The 27,244-nt window shown below is 58.3% G+C and overlaps 1 protein-coding gene across 1 annotated transcript; it reads right to left on the reverse strand.

Annotated features, from left to right (window-relative positions):
* Positions 1-1,718: 1,718 nt before the first annotated feature.
* On the reverse strand, positions 1,719-26,929 carry LOC107051160 (kallikrein-14-like). The gene is made up of 6 exons (XM_040657165.2): positions 26,557-26,929; positions 24,413-24,535; positions 16,593-16,755; positions 9,628-9,875; positions 4,933-5,069; positions 1,719-2,524 (listed from the first exon to the last, which is right to left on the reverse strand). Exons 2-6 carry the CDS (start codon positions 24,531-24,533, stop codon positions 2,375-2,377), a joined length of 819 nt encoding a protein of 272 aa, XP_040513099.1. The 5' UTR covers positions 24,534-24,535; positions 26,557-26,929; the 3' UTR covers positions 1,719-2,374.
* Between the last annotated feature and the right edge of the window lie 315 nt (positions 26,930-27,244).

The raw sequence follows: 27,244 nt of genomic DNA on the forward strand, positions 1-27,244 counted from the left end.
TGCCCCCCAGTGCCTCCCAGTAACTCCCAGTGCCTCCCAATACCTCCCAGTGCCTCCCAGTACCTCCCAGTGCCTCCCAATACCTCCCAGTGCCCCCCAGTGCCTTCCAGTGCCCCCCAGTACCTCTCAGAGCCTCACAGTACCCCCCAGTTCTTCCCAGTGCCTCTCAGTCCCTCCCAGTACAACCCAGTACCCCCCAGTGCCCCCCAGTCCCTCCCAGTACCTCCCAGTGCCCCCCAGTACCCCCCAGTGCCTCCCAGTGCCCCCCACTGCCCCACAGTGCCTCCCAGTGCCTCGCAGTGCTCCCCAGCATCCACCAGTGCCTCCCAGTACCTCCCAGTACCCCCCAGTACCTCCCAGTGTCCCCAAGTGCTCCCCAATGCCTCCCAGTGCCCCCCAGTACCCCCCAGTGCCCCCCAGTGCTCCCCAGCATCCACCAGTGCCCCCCAGTACCTCCCAGTACCCCCCAGTGCCCCCCAGTCCCTCCCAGTGCCTCCCAATACCTCCCAGTGCCCTCCAGTACCTCCCAGTACTCACCAGTGCCTCCCACTGCCCCCCAGTGCCCACCAGTGCCCCCCAGTACCTCCCAGTGCCTCCCAATACCTCCCAGTGCCTCCCAGTACCTCCCAGTACCTCCCAGTACAACCCAGTGCCTCCCAGTGCCTTCCAATACCTCCCAGTGCTCCCCAGTACCCACCAGTTCCCCCCAGTGCCTCTCAGTGCCTCCCAGTACCCCCCAATACCTCCCAGTACCTCCCAGTGCCCCCCACTGCCCCCCAGTACCTCCCAGTGCCCCCCAGTGCCTCCCAGTGCCACCCAGTGCCCCCCAGTGCCCCCAGTACCTCCCAGTGCCTCCCAATACTTCCCAGTGCCTCCCAGTACCTCCCAGTACAACCCAGTGCCTCCCAGTGCCTCCCAGTACCTCCCAGTACAACCCAGTGCCTCCCAGTGCCCCCCAGTGCCTCCCAGTGCCACCCAGTGCCTCCCAGTGCCCCCCAATACCTCCCAGTGCCCCCCAGTGCCTCCCAGTGCCTCCCAGTGCCTCCCAGTACCTCCCAGTGCCCCCCAGTGCCCCCCAGTGCCCCAAAATGGGGAGGAGTTATGGGGGACCTATAGGGACCCCGATGTCGCCTATGGGGTCGGATGTCCCCTATAGGCACCGATGCCACCCACGGGGGACCCCAATGTCTCCACGTCCCATCGCCCTCCCTCCCAGTACCCTCCCACTAATTAGCAGGCTAATTAGGCTTAATTAGGTTGCCCACAGAGAGGGGAGCCTTGCACAAGGTCCCCCTGCCCCCCTCCCCCCCCCCCCCCCCCCCCCATCCCCGGTGACCTCAGCTCGGCGCCACGCTCCCAATTAGCGCGGCCGACACGAACATCATCAGTAATTAGTTCGTTAGCCGGGTGATTAATTAGGGTGAGGTCCTCTCAGCCAGCAACGCTGCCTCAAGAGATCGGGAGAGGAAACCTCGTGGCGCCCATAAGCGTGCAGGAGACTAATTATCCCTATTAATTAGTCTCATTAATGGGTGTTATTAATTAGTGTCGTTAATTCGTCTCATTAATCAGCCTCGTTAATTAATCTCGTCCCACACGTGCGGATGTTGGAGATGGGATCCGCGTCCCATCTCATGGTGAGGAGTTTCTCGTTTGCGTCGCTGAGGGAGATCATTAATTAGGAAGCCGTTCTCCAAATGACGGAGTTCTTCTCGGGGTGACAATTAAGAGCTGGTTAATTATTTATTAGTCTCATTAATTAGTCTCATTAATTAATCTCTTTTCCCCCCAGCGCGGGCGCGGGAGATGGAGGGGATCCGCACCCCCCATCTCACAGCGAAGAGTTTCTCATTTACGTTGCTGAGGGAGACGGTTAATTAAGAAGCTGCTCTCTAAACGACGGAGTTCTTCTCGGGGGATGGCAATTAATGGCCCGTTAATTATTAATTAGCCTCATTCATCAGCCTCGTTCATGAGTCCCTCTCCCCCAGCGCCGGAGTGGGAGATGGGATCCGTGCTTTATGTCACAGCGAAGGGTTTCTCGTTTACATCACCCAGGGAAATCCCTAATTACGAAGCCTCTCTCTTAATTAAGAGGCCGCTAATTATCGCCCCCCGTGGGCCGTGACGAAGGGCTCACTCCCAACCCCCATTTTCAACCCCTTCCTTTATTTCGTACCCAAATCCCCCCCCCCTCTCTCCCAAACTCCCGATGTTGGGTTGGGTTGGGTTGGGTTGGAGAACCCCCATTTTGGGGCTTTTTTGCCTTAAATTAAGGGCAGAAATCTCCATTTTTTTAGGGGGTGGGGGGGGGGGGAATTCGGGGTGGGGGGTCGGGGTGGGGGGTCGGGGTGGGGGGTCGGGGGGGTCCCCTCTACCCACGGATGTATCTCCGGATCCAGGACTGAGCGCGGCACACGTTGGAGTAGACGCCGGGCTGCCCTTTGCGCCCGCAGACGGCCATACCCCACGAGACCACCCCCTGCAGGACCCCATTGCACACCAGAGGACCCCCGGAGTCGCCCTATGGGGAGAAAAAAAAGGGGGGGAGGGGGGGGGGATTTGGGGTTAGGTTGGGGGGGGGAGAGATGGGGGTGGGGGGTGAAGGTGGGGAGGTGGTGGGTTGGGGTTGGGGTGGAGATGAAGGGGGAGGAAGCCGTATTTTGGGGGATGCGTTCGAAGGTTGTGGGCGCCGTTGGGGTTTGTGGGGTGGAGGGGAGGAACCCAAATCTGGGATGGACCCATGGGGTTGGGGTGGAGATAAGGAACCCAAACCTTGGATGGACCCATGGGGTTGGGATGGAGATAAGGAACCCACACCTTGGATGGACCCACGGACCCATCACGGCCATTGGTTGGGTTCGTGTTTGGGGTGAAGGAACCCCAACCTTGGATGGACCCATGGGGTTGGGGTGGAGATAAGGAACCCAAACCTTGGATGGACCCATGGGTTTGGGGTGGAGATACGGAACCCAAACCTTGGATGGACCCACGGACCCATCACGGCCATGGGTTGGGTTCATTTTTGGGGTGGAGGAACCCCAACCTTGGATAGACCCATGGGTTTGGGGTGGAGATAAGGAACCCAAACCTTGGGTGGACCCATGGGGTTGGGGTGGAGATAAGGAACCCAAACCTTGGGTGGACCCATGGACACATCGTGGCCATCGGTTGGGTTTATGTTTGGGGTGGAGGAACCCAAACCTTGGATGGACCCATGGGTTTGGGGTGGAGATACGGAACCCCAACCTTGGATGGACCCATGGGTTTGTGGGGTGGAGATAAGGAACCCAAATCTGGGATGGACCCACGGGTTTGGGGTGGAGATAAGGAACCCCAACCTTGGATGGACCCATGGGGTTGGGGTGGAGATAAGGAACCCAAACCTTGGGTGGACCCATGGGTTTGTGGGGTGGAGATAAGGAACCCAAACCTTGGATGGACCCACAGACACATCACGGCCACTGGTTGGGTTCGTGTTTGGGGTGAAGGAACCCCAACCTTGGATGGACCCATGGGGTTGGGGTGGAGATACGGAACCCCAACCTTGGATGGACCCATGGGGTTGGGGTGGAGATACGGATCCCAAACCTTGGATGGACCCATGGGTTTGGGGTGGAGATACGGAACCCAAACCTTGGATGGGTCCATCCATACAACATGGTCATTGGTTGGGTTCACGTTTGGGGTGGAGATACAGAACCCAAACCTTGGATGGACCCATGGGTTTGGGGTGGAGATAAGGAACCCAAACCTTGGATGGACCCATGGGGTTGGGGTGGAGATACGGAACCCAAACCTTGGATGGGTCCATCCATACAACATGGTCATTGATTGGGTTCACGTTTGGGGTGGAGGAACCCCAACCTTGGATGGACCCATGGGTTTGGGGTGGAGATAAGGAACCCAAACCTTGGATGGACCCACGGACACATCGCAGTCATGGGTTGGGTTCACGTTTGGGGTGGAGGAACCCCAACCTTGGATGGACCCATGGGTTTGGGGTGGAGATAAGGAACCCCAACCTTGGATGGACCCACGGACACATCACGGCCATGGGTTGGGTTCACGTTTGGGTTGGAGGAACCCCAACCTTGGATGGACCCACGGACCCATCACGGCCATGGGTTGGGTTCACGTTTGGGGTGGAGGAACCCCAACCTTGGATGGACCCACGGACCCATCACGGCCATGGGTTGGGTTCACGTTTGGGGTGGAGGAACCCCAACCTTGGATGGACCCACGGACCCATCACGGCCATGGGTTGGGTTCACGTTTGGGGTGGAGGAACCCCAACCTTGGATGGACCCACGGACCCATCATGGCCATGGGTTGGGTTCACGTTTGGGGTGGAGGAACCCCAACCTTGGATGGACCCACGGACCCATCACGGCCATGGGTTGGGTTCACGTTTGGGGTGGAGGAACCCCAACCTTGGATGGACCCACGGACCCATCACGGCCATGGGTTGGGTTCACGTTTGGGGTGGAGGAACCCCAACCTTGGATGGACCCACGGACCCATCACGGCCATGGGTTGGGTTCACGTTTGGGGTGGAGGAACCCCAACCTTGGATGGACCCACGGACCCATCATGGCCATGGGTTGGGTTCACGTTTGGGGTGGAGGAACCCCAACCTTGGATGGACCCACGGACCCATCACGGCCATGTGTTGGGTTCACGTTTGGGGTGGAGGAACCCCAACCTTGGATGGACCCACGGACCCATCACGGCCATGGGTTGGGTTCACGTTTGGGGTGGAGGAACCCCAACCTTGGATGGACCCACGGACCCATCACGGCCATGGGTTGGGTTCACGTTTGGGGTGGAGGAACCCCAGACTCACACAACTCACTCCCACCTCCACATCCACCCCGGGACCCCCAACCCCACCCCCGGTGGTGGGAGGTGACCGAAGGGTCTTTGTCTTACCTGGCACGAATCGACGCCGCCCTGTGGGACGCCGGCGCAGAACATGTTGGGGGTGATGGACCTCCCGTACGCCCTCATGCACTTCTCCCTCCCAAAGGCCTGGACGCCGGCGCACTGCAGGTCCCTGGGGAGCTGAGCTGCAGGGGGATGAGGAGGGGGTGAGAGGGGGCAGCCCCTCACGTGGAGCCGTGGGGTCCACCCCACAACGAAGCCCCCCGAAAACACGGGAGGTGCCTCCACCGGAGGTTCCCCTCCGGGAGCTGTGAGCATTCCTTGGGTTGGCGGTGTGGGGTGGAGGTGTGAGGAACCCAAATGTTGGGTGGGTCCATCCGTGAGTCGTGGCCGTCGTTTGGGTTCGTGGTTTGGGGTGGAGGTAATGAACCCAAATGTTGGATGGACCCATAAACGGATCGTGGTCGGATGTTGGATTCGTGATTTGGGGTGAAGATAACAGTGGAGGAACCCAAATGTTGGGTGGGTCCATCCATGCGTCATGGCCATCATTTGGGTTCGTGGTTTGGGGTGGAGGTAATGGTGGAGAACCCCAAATCTTGGATGGACCCATAGGTTTGGGGTGGAGATAAGGAACCCAAATCTTGGATGGACCCATAAACGGATCGTGGTCGGTTGTTGGGTTCGTGATTTGGGGTGAAGATAACAGTGGAGGAACCCAAATGTTGGATGGACCCATAGGTTTGGGGTGGAGGTAATGAACCCAAATCTTGGATGGACCCATAAACGGATCATGGTCGGCTGTTGGGTTCGTGATTTGGGGTGAAGATAACAGTGGAGGAACCCAAATCTTGGATGGACCCATGGACATTCCATGGTCAATTCTTGGGTTTATGGTTTGTGGTGGAGATATCGGTGGGGGAACCCAAATTTGGGACGGCCCCATGGACAAATCATGATCAGTTCTTGGGTTTACGGTTTGGGGTGGAGATAAATACCCCAAATCCTGGACGGTCCCATCCACGGGACACGGACAGCTCTTGGGATTATGGTTTGAGGTGGACATAACAGAGGAGGATCCCAAACCACACACGGATCCATCCCCGTGCTGAGGGCATTCCTTGCGTTCCTGGCCTGGTCTCCCTTCCATCGTGTCCACCCCAAAATGTGTTATGTCCACCCCAAAAACACCCACGGATGGCTCTCCCTTCCATCGTGTCCACCCCAAAATGTGTTATGTCCACCCCAAAATGCCCACGGATGGATCTCCCCTCTATTGTGTCCACCCCAAAATGTGTTATGTCCACCCCAAAAACACCCACGGATGGCTCTCCCTTCCATCGTGTCCACCCCAAAATGCCCACGGATGGATCTCCCCTCTGTTGTGTCCACCCCAAAATGTGTTATGTCCACCCCAAAATGCCCACGGATGGCTCTCCCCTCTATTGTGTCCACCCCAAAAACACCCACGGATGGCTCTCCCTTCCATCGTGTCCACCCAAAAATGCCCACGGATGGATCTCCCCTCTGTTGTGTCCACCCCAAAATGTGTTATGTCCACCCCAAAATGCCCACGGAGGGACCTCCCCTCTATTGTGTCCACCCCAAAATGTGTTATGTCCACCCCCAAAATGCCCACATGGATCTCCCTTCCATCGTGTCCACCCCAAAATGCCCACATGGATCTCCCCTCTGTTGTGTCCACCCCAAAATGCCCACACGGATCTCCCTTCCATCGTGTCCACCCCAAAATGTGTTATGTCCACCCCAAAATGCCCACATATGGATCTCCCCTCTATTGTGTCCACCCCAAAATGTGTTATGTCCACCCCAAAAACACCCATGGATGGCTCTCCCTTCCATCATGTCCACCCCAAAATGCCCACGGATGGATGTCCCCTCTATTGTGTCCACCCCAAAATGTGTTTTTCCACCCAAAAACGCCCACGGATGGCTCTCCCCTCTATTGTGTCCACCCCAAAATGCCCACACGGATCTCCCTTCCATCGTGTCCACCCCAAAATGTGTTATGTCCACCCCAAAACGCCCACGGATGGCTCTCCCTTCCATCATGTCCACCCCAAAATGCCCACGGAGGGACCTCCCCTCTATTGTGCCCACCCCAAAAATGCCCACGGATGGATCTCCCCTCTATTGCGTCCACCCCAAAATGTGTTATGTCCACCCCAAAACGCCCACAGATGGCTCTCCCTTCCATCGTATCCACCCCAAAAATGCCCACGGATGGATCTCCCCTCTGTTGTGTCCACCCCAAAATGTGTTATGTCCACCCCAAAAACACCCACGGATGGCTCTCCCTTCCATCGTGTCCACCCCAAAATGCCCACATGGATCTCCCCTCTATTGTGTCCACCCCAAAATGTGTTATGTCCACCCCAAAATGCCCACGGATGGGTCTCCCATCGTGTCCACCCCAAAATGTGTTATGTCCACCCCAAAATGCCCACGGATGGATCTCCCCTCTATTGTGTCCACCCCAAAATGCCCACATGGATCTCCCCTCTGTTGTGTCCACCCCAAAATGTGTTATGTCCACCCCAAAAACACCCACGGATGGGTCTCCCTTCCATCGTGTCCACCCCAAAATGTGTTATGTCCACCCCAAAATGCCCACGGATGGCTCTCCCTTCCATCGTATCCACCCCAAAAATGCCCACGGATGGATCTCCCCTCTATTGTGTCCACCCCAAAATGTGTTTTTCCACCCCAAAACGCCCACGGATGGCTCTCCTTTCCATCGTGTCCACCCCAAAAATGCCCACGGATGGCTCTCCCTTCCATCGTGTCCACCCCAAAATGTGTTTTTCCACCCCAAAACGCCCACGGATGGCTCTCCCCTCTATTGTGTCCACCCCAAAATGCCCACATGGATCTCCCCTCTATTGTGCCCACCCCAAAACGCCCACGGATGGCTCTCCTTTCCATCGTGTCCACCCCAAAAATGCCCACGGATGGATCTCCCCTCTATTGTGTCCACCCCAAAATGTGTTTTTCCACCCCAAAACGCCCACGGATGGCTCTCCTTTCCATCGTGTCCACCCCAAAAATGCCCACGGATGGATCTCCCCTCTATTGTGTCCACCCCAAAATGCCCACATGGATCTCCCCTCTATTGTGCCCACCCCAAAACGCCCACGGATGGCTCTCCTTTCCATCGTGTCCACCCCAAAAATGCCCACGGATGGATCTCCCCTCTATTGTGTCCACCCCAAAATGTGTTTTTCCACCCCAAAACGCCCACGGATGGCTCTCCTTTCCATCGTGTCCACCCCAAAAATGCCCACGGATGGCTCTCCCTTCCATCGTGTCCACCCCAAAATGTGTTATGTCCACCCCAAAAACACCCACGGATGGCTCTCCCTTCCATCGTGTCCACCCCAAAAACACCCACGGATGGCTCTCCCCTCTGTTGTGTCCACCCCAAAATGCCCACACGGATCTCCCTTCCATCGTGTCCACCCCAAAATGTGTTATGTCCACCCCAAAACGCCCACGGATGGCTCTCCCTTCCATCGTGCCCACCCCAAAAAGCCCACGGATGGATCTCCCCTCTGTTGTGTCCACCCCAAAATGTGTTATGTCCACCCCAAAAACACCCACGGATGGCTCTCCCTTCCATCGTGTCCACCCCAAAAACACCCACGGATGGCTCTCCCCTCTGTTGTGTCCACCCCAAAATGCCCACACGGATCTCCCTTCCATCGTGTCCACCCCAAAATGTGTTATGTCCCCCCCAAAACGCCCACGGATGGATCTCCCCTCTGTTGTGGATGGGTCTCCCTTCCATCGTGTCCACCCCAAAACGCCCACGGATGGATCTCCCCTCTATTGCGTCCACCCCAAAATGTGTTTTTCCACCCCAAAACGCCCACGGATGGCTCTCCTTCCATCGTGTCCACCCCAAAATGCCCATGGAGGGACCTCCCCTCTATTGTGCCCACCCCAAAATGCCCACGGATGGATCTCCCCTCTATTGCGTCCACCCCAAAATGTGTTTTTCCACCCCAAAATGCCCACGGATGGCTCTCCCTTCCATCGTGTCCACCCCAAAATGTGTTATGTCCACCCCAAAAACACCCACGGATGGCTCTCCCTTCCATCGTGTCCACCCCAAAAACACCCACGGATGGCTCTCCTTTCCATCGTGTCCACCCCAAAAATGCCCACGGATGGATCTCCCCTCTATTATGTCCACCCCAAAATGTGTTTTTCCACCCCAAAATGCCCACGGATGGATCTCCCCTCTATTGTGTCCACCCCAAAATGTGTTTTTCCACCCCAAAACGCCCACGGATGGCTCTCCCTTCCATCGTGTCCACCCCAAAAACACCCACGGATGGATCTCCCCTCTGTTGTGTCCACCCCAAAAATGCCCACAGATGGGTCTCCCTTCCATCGTGTCCACCCCAAAATGTGTTATGTCCCCCCCAAAACGCCCACGGATGGATCTCCCCTCTGTTGTGGATGGGTCTCCCTTCCATCGTGTCCACCCCAAAACGCCCACGGATGGCTCTCCCCTCTATTGTGTCCACCCCAAAATGTGTTTTTCCACCCCAAAACGCCCACGGATGGATCTCCCCTCTATTGTGCCCACCCCAAAACGCCCACGGATGGCTCTCCCTTCCATTGTGTCCTCCACCCACGAAGACCACAAAATCCCCACCCATCCACCCCAAATCCTTCCCCTTCCCTCTCCAACCCCCCAATAATGGGGTTCCGTACCTCCGGGTGATCTGGTGGTCCCCCACCCCGATACGCTGCAGCGCATCCCATCCGTGGGGCAGCTGTTGGCGATGCGGATCTTTTTGATGCTGCTGCCGAAGCGTACGGCTTTGTTGAGCCTCAGCAGCATGAAGTCGTTGTCGTTCCTCCGGGGGTCGTAAGAGGGGTGGACGATGGAACGGGTGATGGTCCTCACCTCCCCGGTGCCGTCGCGGAGAGTGTCCGTCCCGATCAGCACCCGAAGGTCTCTGAGTGGGGGGAGAGGGTGTGAGATGGGGGGGGGGGTTTGGTAGGGTGAGGGGTGGGGGAGGAGGGGGGTTTGGTTGGGGAGAGGGGGGCGTACGGAGGTGGGAGGGGGGAGGGGAGAGGGGTGGGGGGAGGTGGGGTGGTGATATGGGGGGAAATAGGGGGGGATGTGGGGGGATGTGGGGGAAAGGGGGAGATGTGGGGAAATATGGGGAAATATGGGGGAAAGGGGGGGAAATATGGGGGAAAGGGGGGGAATGTGGGGGAAATATGGGGAAATATGGGGGAAAGGGGGGGAATATGGGGAAATATGGGAGAATGTAAGGGAATGTGGGGGAAATATGGGGAAATATGGGGGAAAGGGGGGGAAATATGGGGGAAAGGGGGGGAATGTGGGGGAAATATGGGGAAATATGGGGGAAAGGGGCGGAATATGGGGAAATATGGGGGAAAGGGGGGGAAATACGGGGGAATGTGGGGGAAATATGGGGAAATATGGGGGAAATATGGGGGAATATGAACAAATATGGAGAAATGTGGGGGAAATATGGGGGAAAGGGGGGGGAATATGGGGAAATATGGGAGAATGTAGGGGAATGTGGGGGAAATATGGGGAAATATGGGGGAAAGGGGGGGAATATGGGGAAATAGGGGGGAATGTGGGGGGAAATATGGGGGGATATGTGGATATATGGGGGAATGTGGGGGGATATATGGGGGAATGTGGGGGGAATATGGGGAAATATGGGGGAGAGGGGGGAAATATGGGGGAATGTGGGGGAGAGGGGGGGAAATAGGGGGGAATGTGGGGGAATGTGGGGGGAAATATGGGGGGATATGCGGATATATGGGGGAATGTGGGGGAAATATGGGGAAATATGGGGAAATATGGGGGAATGTGGGGGAGAGGGGGAGATATGGGGGAAATATGGGGAAATATGGGGGAAAGGGGGGGAAATATGGGGAAATATGGGGGAATGTGGGGGAATGTGGGGGAATGTGGGGGGAATATGGGGAAATATGGGGGAATGTGGGGGAGAGGGGGAGATATGGGATAAATATGGGGAAATATGGGGGAAAGGGGGGGAAATATGGGGGAAAGGGGGGGAATGTGGGGGAAAGGGGGAGATGTGGGGGAAATACGGGGAAATATGGGGGAATGTGGGGGGAATATGGGGAAATAGGGGGGAATATGGGGGAATAGGGGGGAATATGGGGGAAAGGGGGGGAAATATGGGGGAAAGGGGGGGAATGTGGGGGAAATATGGGGGAAAGGGGGGGAATGCGAGGGAAATATTGGGAAATATGGGGGAAAGGGGGCAAATATGGGGGAATGTGGGGGAATGCGGGGGGAAATATGGGGGAATGTGGGGGGAATATGGGGAAATGTGGGGGAAAGGGGGGAATATGGGGAAATATGGGGGAAAGGGGAGGAAATATGGGGGAATGTGGGAAATATGGGGGAATGTGGGGGAAAGGGGGGGAATATGGGGAAATATGGGGGAATGTGGGGAAGTATGGGGGAAAGGGGGGGAAATATGGGGAAATGTGGGGGAAATACGGGGAAATGTGGGGGAAAGGGGGGGAAATACGGGGGAATGTGGGGGAGAGGGGGAGAATATGGGGAAATATGGGGGAATATGGGGGAATGCGGAGGGAAATATGGGGGAATGTGTGGGAAATGTGGGGAAATATGGGGGAATGTGGGGGAAATATGGGGGAAAGGGGGGGAAATATGAGGGAAAGTAGAGGGAATATAGGGATATATGGGGGAATGTGGGGGAAATATGGGGAAATATGGGGGAAAGGGGGGGAATATGGGGAAAATGATGGGGGAAATGGGTAAGGGAGGAAATAATAGGGGAAATGCGGGGGAATGTGGGGAAAATATGGGGGAAATATGGGGGGATGGGGAAAATGATGGGGGAAATGGGTGAGGGAGGGGGAAAGGGGGGGAAATATGGGGAAATGTGGGGGGAGGGAGGGGAAGTGGCAGAAAGGGGGGAAATATGGGGGAAATATGGGGAAATAAATACGAGGAAAGGGGGTGAGAAGGGGGAAATGGGGGGGGAAATATGAGGGGAAGGGGGAAATGGGAAGAAAACGGGGAAAAATAATGAGGAAAAGTGGGGGAATGTGGGGAAAGGGGGCAAAGGGGGGGAAATGGGGAGAAATGGGGGAAAATGGGGGAAAAGGAAAAAAAAGGGGAAAAAGGAAAAATGGGAAGAAAAGGGGAAATACGGGAAAAAAATGAGGAAATGGGGAAAAATGGGGGGGAAAGGGGAAAAAGAGAAAATAATAGGGAAAAAAGGAAAAAATAGAAGATGGTAAAAGAGGGAAAGAATGGAAACGGAGGGGAAGAATGGGGAAAAATGGGGGAAAAAGGAAAAGAATGGGAAAAATGGAAATGAGTGGAAAAACGGGGAAAAAAAGTGGGAAAAATGGAAAAAAGAATGGGAAAAAATGGCCCATCTGCAGACCCCCACCCATGGGAGACCCCAACCCACGGGAGACCCCAATTCAACTCCTGGGAGACCCCAACCCGTGTGAGACCCCAACCCACATGGGAGACCCCCACCCATGGGAGACCTGAACCCATGGGAGACCCCAATTCAACCCCTGGGAGACCCCAACCCATGGGAGACCCCAATTCAACCCCTGGGAGACCCCAACCCACAGGAGACCCCAACCTTTAGGAGACCCCAACTCCTAGGAGACCCCAATCCATGGGATACCCCAACCCCTGGGAGACCCCCACCCATGGGAGATCCCAACCCATGGGAGACCCCAACCCAACCTCTGGGAGACCCCAACCCATGGGAGACCCCAACCTCTGGGAGACCCCAACCTGCGGGAGACCCCAACCCATGGGAGACCCCAACGTTTGGGAGACCCCAATTCAATCCTGGGAGACCCCCACCCATGGGAGACCCCAATTCAACCCCAGGGAGACCCCAACCTTTGGGAGACCCCAATTCAACCCCTGGGAGACCCCAACCCATGGGAGACCCCAATTCAACCCCTGGGAGACCCCAACCCGTGTGAGACCCCAACCCACATGGGAGACCCCAACCCATGGGAGACCCCAATTCAACCCATGGGAGACCCCCACCCATGGGAGACCCTCACCCATGGGAGACCCCAATTCAACCCATGGGAGACCCCAACCCACGGGAGACCCCAGTTCAACCCTTGGGAGACCCCAACCCATGGGAGACCCCAATTCAACCCCTGGGAGACCCCGACCCACGGGAGACCCCACCCCTGGGAGACCCCAGTTCAATCCTTGGGAGACCCCCACCCATGGGAGACCCCAATTCAACCCCTGGGAGATCCCCACCCATGGGAGACCCCAACCCGTGGGAGACCCCAACCACTGGGATACCCCATTTCAACCCCTGGGAGACCCCAACCCACAGGAGACCCCAACCCATGGGAGACCCCAATTCAACTCCTGGGAGACCCCAACCCACAGGAGACCCCCACCCATGGGAGACCCCAATTCAACCCATGGGAGACCCCCACCCATGGGAGACCCCCACCCATGGGAGACCTCAACCCATGGGAGACCCCAACCCATGGGAGACCCCAATTCAACCCCTGGGAGACCCCCACCCATGGGAGACCCTCACCCATGGGAGACCCCAATTCAACCCATGGGAGACCCCAACCCATGGGAGACCCCCACACATGGGAGACCCCACCCCTGGGAGACCCCAGTTCAACCCCAGGGAGACCCCAACCCACGGGAGACCCCAGTTCAACCCTTGGGAGACCCCAACCCATGGGAGACCCCAACCCACAGGAGACCCCAACCCACATGGGAGACCCCAAACCATGGGAGACCCCAATTCAACCCGTGGGAGACCCCCACCCATGGGAGACCCCCACCCATGGGAGACCTCAACCCATGGGAGACCCTCACCCATGGGAGACCCCAATTCAACTCCTGGGAGACCCCAACCCACATGGGAGACCCCCACCCGTGGGAGACCCCAACCCCTGGGAGACCCCAACCTTAAGGAGACCCCAACCCAACCCCTGGGAGACCCCCACCCATGGGAGACCTCAACCCATGGGAAACCCCAACCCATGGGAGACCCCAATTCAACCCCAGGGAGACCCCAACCCACAGGAGACCCCCACCCATGGGAGACCCCACCCTGGGAGACCCCAATTCACCCCCTGGGAGACCCCCACCCATGGGAGACCCCACCCCTGGGAGACCCCAGTTCAACCCTTGGGAGACCCCAGCCCATGGGAGACACCCACCCATAGTAGACCCCAATTCAACCCTTGGGAGACCCCAACCCATGAGAGACCCCACCCCTGGGAGACCCCAATTCAACCCCAGGGAGACCCCAACCCACATGGGAAACCCCAACCCACGGGAGACCCCCACCCATGGGAGACCCCAACCACTGAGAGACCCCAATTCAATCCCTGGGAGACCCCAACCCATGGGAGACCCCAATTCAACCCCTGGGAGACCCCCACCCATGGGAGACCCCAACCCGTGGGAGACCCCAACCCATGGGAGACCCCAACTTCTGGGAGACCCCAACCCCTGGGAGACCCCAACCAGTGGGAGACCCCAACTCCTGGGAGACCCCAACCCCTGGGAGACCCCAACTCCTGGGCGACCCCAACCCAACCTCTGGGATATCCAAACCTCTGGGAGACCCCAACTCCTGGGAGACCCCAAGTCCTGGGAGACCCGAACCCGTGGGAGACCCGAACCCATGGGAGACCCCAACCCATGGGAGACCCCAACCTTTGGGAGACCCCAACTCCTGGGAGACCCGAACCCGTGGGAGACCCCAACCCATGGGAGACCCCAATTCAACCCCAGGGACACCCCAACCCATGGGAGACCCCAACTCCTGGGAGACCCCAACCCATGGGAGACCCCAACCCGTGGGAGACCCCAACCTTTGGGAGACCCCCATCCAACCCCTGGGAGACTCCAACCCATGGGAGACCCCAACCGTTGGGAGACCCCCACCCATGGGAGACCACAACGTTTGGGAGACCCCAACCCATGGGAGACCCCAACTCCTGGGAGACCCCAACCCAAGTCCTAGGAGACCCCAACCCATCGGAGACCCCAACTTCTGGGAGACCCCAACTCCTGGGAGACCCCAACCCATGGGAGACCCCAACTCCTGGGAGACCCCAACCCATGGGAGACCCCAACCTTTAGGAGACCCCAACTCCTGGGAGACCCCAATCCATGGGATACCCCAACCCCTGGGAGACCCCCACCCATGGGAGACCCCAACTCCTGGGAGAACCCAACCCCTGGGAGACCCCAACCCATGGGAGACCCCAAGTCCTGGGAGACCCCAACTCCTGGGAGACCCCAACCCATGGGAGACCCCAACCTTTGGGAGACCCCAACTTCTGGGAGACCCGAACCCGTGGGAGACCCCAACCCATGGGAGACCCCAATTCAACCCCAGGGACACCCCAACCCATGGGAGACCCCAACTCCTGGGAGACCCCAACCCATGGGAGACCCCAACCCGTGGGAGACCCCAACCTTTGGGAGACCCCCATCCAACCCCTGGGAGACTCCAACCCATGGGAGACCCCAACCGTTGGGAGACCCCCACCCATGGGAGACCACAACGTTTGGGAGACCCCAACCCATGGGAGACCCCAACTCCTGGGAGACCCCAACCCAAGTCCTAGGAGACCCCAACCCATCGGAGACCCCAACTTCTGGGAGACCCCAACTCCTGGGAGACCCCAACCCATGGGAGACCCCAACTCCTGGGAGACCCCAACCCATGGGAGACCCCAACCTTTAGGAGACCCCAACTCCTGGGAGACCCCAATCCATGGGATACCCCAACCCCTGGGAGACCCCCACCCATGGGAGACCCCAACTCCTGGGAGAACCCAACCCCTGGGAGACCCCAACCCATGGGAGACCCCAAGTCCTGGGAGACCCCAACTCCTGGGAGACCCCAACCCATGGGAGACCCCAACCTTTGGGAGACCCCAACTTCTGGGAGACCCGAACCCGTGGGAGACCCCAACCCATGGGAGACCCCAATTCAACCCCAGGGACACCCCAACCCATGGGAGACCCCAACTCCTGGGAGACCCCAACCCATGGGAGACCCCAACCCGTGGGAGACCCCAACCTTTGGGAGACCCCCATCCAACCCCTGGGAGACCCCAACCCATGGGAGACCCCAACCGTTGGGAGACCCCCACCCATGGGAGACCACAACGTTTGGGAGACCCCAACCCATGGGAGACCCCAACTCCTGGGAGACCCCAACCCCTGGGAGACCCCAACTCCTGGGCAACCCCAACCCAACCTCTGGGATATCCAAACCTGTGGGAGACCCCAACCCCTGGGAGACCCCAAATCCTGGGAGACCCCAACCCCTGGGAGACCCCAACTCCTGGGAGACCCCAATTCCTAGGAGACCCCAATCCATGGGATACCCCAACCCCTGGGAGACCCCCACCCATGGGAGACCCCAACCCCTGGGAGACCCCAACCCAACCGTTGGGAGATCCCAACCCATGGGAGACCCCAACCCAACCTCTGGGATATCCCAACCCATGGGAGACCCCAACTCCTGGGAGACCCCAACCCATGGGAGACCCCAACTTCTGGGATGCGCTCGGATCAACGTCAGGTCTCGGAAGGGAAAATATGTTTGGAAACAACTACAGAACGGGGCACGGGACCCCCTCACCTGCTGGGCTGCTTGCAGTGTGCGGCTGTGAGGACCCACTGGGCGTCCACCAAACTCCCCCCACAGAGGATTTGTCCTTTCTTGATCAGGGCCACCTGGAAGGGCCGCTGCGTGATGGAGCACGGCCTCCCCCCGATGATGCGGGACTCATCCGTCTCTTCCACTGCAATGAGAAAAATCACCTTAAAAAACTCATTTTTTTGGAGCCTTTTTTTTTTTTTTTTTTCTCCTTTTAGATATCTGTGGGGTCGCCCATCAGCCTGCTGGGGCCCCACCAGGTTTTCTTTGATGAGAGGAAGGGGTTTGGGAGGAGGGGGAGGCGGCTGAAATCCAATCGGGGGGGAGGGGGGGGCCAACAGAACGACCCCGTCAGGATGATCGAATTCATACTAAAACCCTTTTTTTGGTTGTTTTTGATTTATGGGGTCATCTGTCGGTCCACCGAGGTCCATCCATTGAGGTCCATTGAGGTCCATTGAGGTCCATCCATCGATCCATTGAGGTCCATTGAGGTCCATTGAGGTCCATCCATCGATCCATTGAGGTCCACTGAGGTCCATTGAGGTCCACTGAGGTCCATCCATCGATCCATTGAGGTCCATTGAGGTCCACTGAGGTCCATCCATCGATCCATTGAGGTCCGTTGAGGTCCATTGAGGTCCATTGAGGTCCATCCATTGATCTATTGAGGTCCATTGAGGTCCATCCATCGATCCATTGAGGTCCATTGAGGTCCATCCATCGATCCATTGAGGTCCACTGCGGTCCATTTATCGATCCATTGAGGTCCACTGAGGTCCATTGAGGTCCATCCATTGATCCTTTGAGGTCCATTGAGGTCCATCCATTGATCCTTTGAGGTCCATTGAGGTCCACTGAGGTCCATCCATCGATCCATTGAGGTCCATTGAGGTCCATCCATTGATCCATTGAGGTCCATCCATTGGTCCATCCATTGAGGTCCATCCATTGAGGTCCATCCATTGATCCATTGAGGTCCATCCATTGGTCCATTGAGGTCCATCCATTGGTCCATCCATTGAGGTCCACCCATTGATCCATCGAGGTCCATTGAGGTCCATTGAGGTCCATCCATCGATCCATTGAGGTCCATCCATTGGTCCATCCATTGAGGTCCATCCATTGGTCCATCGAGGTCCATCCATTGAGGTCCATCCATTGGTCCATCCATTGTGGTCCATCCATTGGTCCATCGAGGTCCATCCATTGAGGTCCATCCATTGAGGTCCATCCATTGACCTATTGAGGTCCCGATGGAATATTTGTTGTTGTTTTTTTTTTTTAAAGAGAAAAAAGGTTTTGGAGCAGGAAGAAGCAGCCGAAATCCGAGAGGACCATCAGAACGACCCCATCAAACAACGAAAACCATCTGAAAACCCTTTTTTGGGGGGGCTGTTTTATGGTTTCCTCTCCCCACCTACTGCCGCCCCCCCTGATTTTCCTGCTTCTTCCCCCAGTTTGCGTTGGGTTCTACCCTTCCAGACCAGGATGGAGAGGTTGAAATCAGCCCATCCCCAAACCCACCGCCCCAATATATCCACCCCCGAGTGCCACCCACCCCTCCACGCCCCCACCACGTGTCCCGGGGACGGAACAGATCCCCCACCGGGACACCCCCCGGGACCGGTCGGTCGTGTCCATGAGCTGTCACCACGCGTCAGGAAGTCAGCAGGGCCACTTATCTCCTCCTGTTTCGCCATGTGCTTCGGGGAGGGGCATCCGCTTCGCCTCCCAGCCCAAGATTGGACTCCAACCGGGAGGTGACGCACCTCTCAAAGAGCTGATTCCTTCCTGTCGGGTCGGGGAGGAGGCCTGCAGGACCAGCTCTGAGGGACCGCTGCCCCACGCCGCGTGCTGCCCGGACCTCCCGGTTGCGTCAGGAGAAGCCGTGATGTGGGGAGGGACGGGGAGAGGGCATCACTCGGGAACGCGAATGCTTCGTGCTGCTCCGCCTCGTGTGGTTTGTTGGGAAAGAGTCGTCCCCGCGGTGCGGCCGCGTCGCAGAACGGCACGAAAATGAAGGGTCTCAGCACCCTCTCACGTGGGTTTTCCCCCAGCTTTGGGGTTTCGGGAGGCGTCCCCCTTCGCTTCCCCACGTGGCAGCGGACGGTCGTCCCACTGCGGTTGGCCAACCTCAACAGTTGGCGGCGATCCCACCCCGTGTCTACAGAACGCGGTGTCCCTCCCCACGATGGGGTATTTCTGACGGAGGAGGTCCTCGGGGTGATTATTTACCCCCACGTTGGGGTATTTCTGACGGATGAGGTCCTCGGGGTGATTATTTGCCCCCACGTTGGGGTATTTCTGATGGAAGAGGTCCTCGGGGTGATTATTTGCCCCCACGTTGGGGTATTTCTGACGGAGGAGGTCCTCGGGGTGATTATTTACCCCCATGTTGGGGTATTTCTGACGGATGAGGTCCTCGGGGTGATTATTTGCCCCCACGTTGGGGTATTTCTGACGGAGGAGGTCCTCGGGGTGATTATTTACCCCCACGTTGGGGTATTTCTGATGGATGAGGTTCATTGAGGTCCACTGAGGTCCATCCATCGATCCATTGAGGTCCATTGAGGTCCATTGAGGTCCATCCATCGATCCGTTGATGGATCGATTTACCCCCACGTGGGGGTATTTCTGACGGATGAGGTCCATTGAGGTCCACTGAGGTCCATCCATCGATCCATTCAGGTCCACTGAGGTCCACTGAGGTCCATCCATTGATCCATTGAGGTCCACTGAGGTCCACTGAGGTCCATCCATCAATCCATTGAGGTCCATCCATTGATCCATTGAGGTCCATTGAGGTCCATTGAGGTCCATTGAGGTCCATTGAGGTCCATCCATCGATCCGTTGATGGATCGATTTACCCCCACGTTGGGGTATTTCTGACGGAGGAGGTCCTCAGGGTGATTATTTACCCCCACGATGGGGTATTTCTGACGGATGAGGTCTTTGGGGTGATTATTTATCCCCCAGCTGTGCCCACTCTCCTCTCAGGTGCCCCTACAATGCAGTGTCCCTCCCAGTGCAGCCCCACATGGGCAACAACGCCCCAAAGCGTTGGAGGAGCCTTGGTTTCCTCCTGGGACACCCCCATATCACAGCCTGCAGCATCCCGGGTGTGTTTTTGGGGGTTATTTCACGAAGAGATCACTCCTGCCACCCCCACGTATTGATCCGGGCCGGAGAGAGGTGGATCCGGTCCACGCTGTACGCAATCGCCTTCCACCGCGTGTTGGGACATCGGAATGCGGGTACTGGTGGGACTGGTTTGTACTGGAGGAGATTACGGCCCTGCCGTGACGGGAGACGCCCGGCTTCTGTCACTGTTTGGTTCTCGACGTGTCTGTCACCATCCATCCGGTTCTCGACGTCGGAGGGTGGGAACCGACCTCACCGGTGTGCGCTCATCGGGGAAGCATCCCCCGGTCAGCCCTCCTCGGGAAACCCATCCGGAAGGTTCCAACGATACCCGTAGGCATCTCCAACACCTCCCGTGGGGGATTCACGTGGGGGTCACATAGAGCCAAAAAGATGGAGATGATGGGAGATGGTGGAGATGGAGATGATGGAGGGAGCCCCACAGCGGGGTCTACACTGCAGATCTGCAGAAGATATGGAGAACCAGAGAGATCCGGGTGAAGAGATGGGGTCTCTGGGTGAGGAGGTGGCATCTCCAGAGGGGGGAGATGGTGTTTCCAGGTGAGGAGAGGTCTCCATCCAAGGAGATGATGCCTCCAGAGGAGGAGATGGTGTTTCTGTCCAAGGAGAGGTGTCTCCATCCAAGTGGAAGTGTCTCCATGCGAGGAGATGGAGTCTCCATCCAAGGATATGGCGTCTCCATCCAAGCAGAAGTGTCTCCATGCGAGGAAGTGACGACTCCAGACGAGGAGATGGTGCCTCCATCCAAGTGGAAGTGTCTCCATGCGAGGAGATGGCGTTCCCACACAAGGAGAGCTGTCTCCATCCAAGGATACGGTGTCTCCATCCAAGTGGAAGTGTCTCCATCCGAGGATGTGACGACTCCAGACAAGGAGGTGGTGCCTCCATCCAAAGAGTCGGTGCCTCCATGCGAGGAGATGGCGTCTCCATCCAAGTGGAAGTGCCTCCATGCGAGGAGATGGCGTTCCCACACAAGGAGAGGCGTCTCCATCCAAAGGGACGGTGTCTCCATCCAAGGATACGGTGTCTCCATCCAAGTGGAAGTGTCTCCATCCGAGGATGTGACGACTCCAGACGAGGAGATGGTGCCTCCATCCAAAGGGACGGTGCCTCCATGCGAGGAGACGGCATCTCCATCCAAGTGGAAGTGTCTCCATGCGAGGAGATGGCGTTCCCACACAAGGAGAGGTGTCTCCATCCAAGGATACGGTGTCTCCATCCAAGGGTACGGTGTCTCCATCCAAGTGGAAGTGTCTCCATCCGAGGATGTGACGACTCCAGACGAGGAGGTGGTGCCTCCATCCAAAGGGACGGTGCCTCCATGCGAGGAGATGGCGTCTCCGTGCAAGTGGAAGTGTCTCCATGCGAGGAGACAGCGTTCCCACACAAGGAGAGGTGTCTCCATCCAAAGGGACGGTGTCTCCATCCAAGGATACGGTGTCTCCATCCAAGGATACGGTGTCTCCATCCAAGGATGTGACGACTCCAGACGAGGAGGTGGTGCCTCCATCCAAAGAGTCGGTGCCTCCATGCGAGGAGACGGCGTCTCCATCCAAGTGGAAGTGTCTCCATGCGAGGAGATGGCGTTCCCACACAAGGAGAGGCGTCTCCATCCAAAGGGACGGTGTCTCCATCCAAGGATACGGTGTCTCCATCCAAGCAGAAGTGTCTCCATCCGAGGAAGTGACGACTCCAGACGAGGAGATGGTGCCTCCATCCAAAGGGACAGTGTCTCCATGCGAGGAGATGGCGTCTCCATCCAAGTGGAAGTGTCTCCATGCGAGGAGACGGCGTTCCCACACAAGGAGAGGTGTCTCCATCCAAGGATACGGTGTCTCCATCCAAGTAGAGGTGTCTCCATCCGAGGATGTGACAACTCCAGACGAGGAGATGGTGCCTCCATCCAAAGGGACGGTGCCTCCATGCGAGGAGACGGCATCTCCATCCAAGTGGAAGTGTCTCCATGCGAGGAGACGGCGTTCCCACACAAGGAGAGGCGTCTCCATCCAAAGGGACGGTGCCTCCATGCGAGGAGACGGCATCTCCATCCAAGTGGAAGTGCCTCCATGCAAGGAGATGGCGTTCCCACACAAGGAGAGGCGTCTCCATCCAAGTAGAAGTGTCTCCATGCAAGGAAGAGGCGGCGTCCCCACCCCAAAACAAACCACGCTCAGCCTTACGCACACAGACACCCCAAAAAACCTCCTCTTGGAAATCCACGGGGCCGACCCCGCATCCCGGGTGGGACCTCATTCCTCCTCCGCCAAAGGAAACGGGGTTGGGTTACGGTTGGGTCAGACCCGAGGCGTCGGTGACCTCCCCTCTTTCCTTCCTCACGAAGAGCCCCCCGGGGGTCCCCTCAGGAGGAGCATCGCTTTGGAGGCAGAAGGAGGGAAGGGGAGATGGAGGTCTCCCGGAGATGGAGATCTCTGTTGCTCTCCTGGGCTCCGCCGTCTCCTCTTTCTCACAGCTCTACCAGAAATCCCCGTACAAATGAGCTTGGAAGGGAAGGGGGACGGCCCGGAGCTCCAATCGCACGAAGGGAATTCTTTCCTCGGCATCCTTTCCATCTGTCCCCGTGGAGGGGTTGTTTTGTCTCAGCTCGGAATGACAACAGGTTTCGAAACGATGGGGCCTTGCCCACACCTCCCATCCGGAAAGGTTCCCACGGGACGGGAGAAAACATCCCGGCATCTCTGCCTCGCATCGTGGCTCATCCCATTGCATCTCACTGCATCGTGTGGCATCCCATCCCTTCCCATCCCATCACATCACATCCCATCACATCCCATCCCATCCCATCACATCACATCCCATTGCATCCCACCCCAACACATCCCATCCCATTGCATGTCACTGCATCGCGTGGCACCCCATCCCTTCCCATCCCATCACATCACATCCCATCACATCCCATCCCATCCCATCCCATCCCATCCCATCACATCCCATCCCATTGCATCCCACCCCAACACATCCCATCCCATTGCATCTCACTGCATCATGTGGCATCCCATCCCTTCCCATCCCTTCCCATCCCATCACATCCCTTCCCATCGCATCCCACCCCAACACATCCCATCCCATTGCATCTCACTGCATCGTGTGGCATCCCATCCCATCCCATCCCATCACATCCCATCACATCCCTTCCCATCCCATCCCATCCCATCCCATCCCATCACATCCCATCACATCCCTTCCCATCCCATCCTATCCCATCCCATCCCATTACATCTCACCCCATCCCATTGCATCCCATTACATCTCATCTCACCCCATCCCATTGCATCTCACTGCATTGCATGGCATCCCATTACAACTCATCCCATCCCATCCCATCCCACCCCAACACATCCCATCCCATCCCATCCCATCCCATCACATCTCATCCCATCCCATTGCATCTCACTGCATCACATGGCATCGCATCCCATCACATCCCACCCCAACACATCCCATCCCATCCCATTGCATCTCACCCCATCCCATCCCACCCCATTGTATCCCATCCCACCCCATTGCATCCCATCATGTCTCATCCCATCCCATCCCATTGTGTCTCCTCCTCCCATTGCATCTCATCCCAACACACTGCATCCCATTGTGTCTCATCCCACCCCATCCCATCCCATCCCATCCCATCCCACCTCACCCCATCCCACCCCATCCCACCCCACCGCGTCTCATCCCACCCCATCCCATCCCATCCCATCCCATCCCATTCCATCTCACCCCATCCCAACTCATCCCACCCCACCCCACCCCACCCCATCCCATCTCACCCCACCCCATCACATTCCATTCCATCTCATCGCATCCCATTCCATCTCATCCCATTCCATCCCATCCCATCCCATCCCATCTCACCTCATCCCACCTCACCCCACACCACCCCATTCCATCCCATCCCATTCCATCCCATCCCATCCCATCCCATCCCATCCCATCTCATCCCACCGTGTCTCGTCCCACCTCAACACATCCCACCCCATCCCATCCCCTACTCTCACCCCATCCCATCCCACCCCATCCCACCTCACCCCACACCACCCCATCCCATCCCACCCCATCTCATCTCATCCCATCCCATCCCATCCCATCCCATCCCACCCCATCCCACCCCATCCCATCCCATCCCATTCCATTCCATCCCATCCCATTCCATCTCACCCCATCCCAACTCATCCCACCCCACCCCATCCCATCCCATCCCATCCCATCCCACCCCATCCCACCTCACCCCATCCCATCCCACCCCATCCCACCCCACCACGTCTCATCTCACCCCATCCCACCCCATCCCACCCCATCCCATCCCATCCCATCCCATCCCATCCCATCCCATCCCATTCCATTCCATTCCATCCCATCTCACCCCATCCCATCGCATCCAACCCCACCCCATCCCACCTCACCCCATCCCATCCCATCCCACCTCACCCCATCCCACCCCATCCCACCCCACCCCATCCCATTCCATCCCATTCCATCTCATCCCATTCCATCTCATCCCATTCCATCCCATTCCATCTCACCCCATCCCATCCCACCCCACCCCATCCCACCCCACCCCACCCCACCACCCCCCCCACCCCCTCACATCCCCCCCCCGCCCCCCACCCCTCGCACTCACTGTCGTTGCCTCCGCCGCTGCCCCCGTTCCCCTTCTGCGCCCGCAGTGGGGCGGTGGTCAGCAGCAGCCCCAGCACGAGGAGGACGGTGGGGACGAAGGCCCCGTGTGAGTGCTGAGCCATTCCTGGGGGGGTCGGGGGGGGCGCACAAAACAAACCTGATCAGCCCTGAGACCACCGATGCCGTGGGGGGGGGGGGGGGGGGGGCACAGGGGGTTCGTCCCATGTGGGGTGGGGACAGCGTGACTGGCACCGTGTCCATCCTCGCAGACCCCAGACCCAATTTCCCCACCCCCCCCAAGATCCACATCCATCCCCACAGACCCCAGACCCAATTTCCCCCCCCCCAAGATCCATGTCCATCCCCACAGACCCCAGACCCAATTTCCCCACCCCCCCCAAGATCCACATCCATCCCCACAGACCCCAGACCCAATTTCCCCCCCCCCAAGATCCATGTCCATCCTCAGACCCCAGACCCAATTTCCCCACCCCCATGATGATTTTCCATCCTCGCAGACCCCAGACCCAATTTCCCCCCCCCCAAGATCCATGTCCATCCTCATAGACCCCAGACCCAATTTCCCCACCACCCAGATCCGCATCCACCCCCACAGACCCCAGACCCAATTTCCTCACCCCCCAACTCCTTTCCCATCCCCTCAGAGACCCCAGACCCCATTTCCCCACCCCCCAACTGCTTTCCCATCCTCTCAGAGACCCCAGACCCAATGTGACCCCCCCCTCCAGGTGCATCTCCATCCCCGCAGACCCCAGACCCAATTTCCCACCCCTCAAATCCTTTCCCATCCCCTCACAGACCCCAGACCCCATTTCCCATCCCCTCAAATCCTTCCCCATCCTCACACAGACCCCAGACCCAATTTCCCCACCCCCCAACTCCTTTCCCATCCTCTCGCAGACCCCAGACCCAATGTGACCCCCCCCTCCAGGTGCATCTCCATCCTCGCAGACCCCAGACCCCATTTCCCCACCCCCTTGATGTTTTTCCATCCTCTCAGAGACCCCAGACCCCATTTCCCCACCCCTCAAATCCTTCCCCATCCTCTCACAGACCCCAGACCCAATTTCCCCACCCCCAAATCCCTTTTCCACCCTCTCAGAGACCCCAGACCCAATGTGACCCCCCCCTCCAGGTGCATCTCCATCCTCGCAGACCCCAGACCCAATTTCCTCACCCCCCAACTCCTTTCCCACCCCCTCAGAGACCCCAGACCCCATTTCCCCACCCCCCAAATCCCTTTCCCACCCCCTCAGAGACCCCAGACCCCATTTCCCCACCCCCCAACTGCTTTCCCATCCTCTCAGAGACCCCAGACCCAATGTGACCCCCCCCCTCCAGGTGCATCTCCATCCCCGCAGACCCCAGACCCAATTTCCCACCCCTCAAATCCTTTCCCATCCCCTCACAGACCCCAGACCCCATTTCCCCACCCCTCAAATCCTTCCCCATCCTCACACAGACCCCAGACCCAATTTCCCCACCCCCCAACTCCTTTCCCATCCTCTCGCAGACCCCAGACCCAATGTGACCCCCCCCTCCAGGTGCATCTCCATCCTCGCAGACCCCAGACCCCATTTCCCCACCCCCTTGATGTTTTTCCATCCTCTCAGAGACCCCAGACCCCATTTCCCCACCCTTCAAATCCTTCCCCATCCTCTCACAGACCCCAGACCCAATTTCCCCACCCCCAAATCCCTTTTCCACCCTCTCAGAGACCCCAGACCCAATGTGACCCCCCCCTCCAGGTGCATCTCCATCCTCGCAGACCCCAGACCCAATTTCCTCACCCCCCAACTCCTTTCCCACCCCCTCAGAGACCCCAGACCCCATTTCCCCACCCCCCAAATCCCTTTCCCACCCCCTCAGAGACCCCAGACCCCATTTCCCCACCCCCCAAATCCCTTTCCCACCCCCTCAGAGACCCCAGACCCCATTTCCCCACCCCTCTCCCCCCATTAAATTTCCTCCCCCTGAAATTAAACCGCAGAGATCCACCCCAGCAACGAACGGCCCCAAACCGAGAGGTGGTGGGGGAGAAGAGACCCCCCACCCCCCCAAACCCTCCCCCCCCCAATTCCCAATCCCCCCCACCCCACCACGGGGACGGACAGACGGACTCACCGGGAGGAGGAGGAGCGTCGGGAAGCGGAGGAGCGATCCCTGGGCCGTATTTATGGCGGGGTTGGGATGTGGGCCGTGTCTCAGCGGTGACTCAGGGTGGGGTGGGGGGGGTTGGGTGGGGGTGGGGGTGGGGGTCGGGTCCTGGAAGGTGTGGGGTGTCTTTGAGGTCCCGGCAGGTGAAGGCGACGGCTTTTGACGTCCCCCCCCCCGTAAAGGGAACGCCGACCCGAAGGCGGTTTTGCTCTCTTATCCTCCGCCCCGTTCTGCTCGTAGGGCTACGAAACCGCCCCGGCCTGAAGGACGGACGGACGGACGGACAGACAGACGGACGGACGGACGGACGGACCGGTTGTGTCGTCCCCGCGGATGGGGTGGGTGGGTGGGGGGGGTGGGTGGATTCCTCCCCCCGGGGGATGGGATGGGTCGGGTCGGGTCGGGTCGGGGTTTTGGCCGTCGTTAAAGGGAAGGATTTGGGCGCTGTCCGTCCGTCCGTCCGTCCGCCCCTCTGTCCGTCTGTCTGTCCGTCTCTGTGGCTGGATGTCCGTCCAGCTGGATGTCCGGCTGTCCACCCGGCTGTCAGGCTGGCTGACTGTCCATCCTGGTGTCTGTCTGTCTCTCCGTCCATTTGCCAGACCAGCCAGCTGTCCGTCTGTCCATCCAGCTGCCTGCCCATCCGCCTGTCCGTCCG

This window comes from Gallus gallus, unplaced genomic scaffold (genome assembly GCF_016699485.2).
Source record: "Gallus gallus isolate bGalGal1 unplaced genomic scaffold, bGalGal1.mat.broiler.GRCg7b scaffold_47, whole genome shotgun sequence".
Classification (NCBI taxonomy): domain Eukaryota; kingdom Metazoa; phylum Chordata; class Aves; order Galliformes; family Phasianidae; genus Gallus; species Gallus gallus.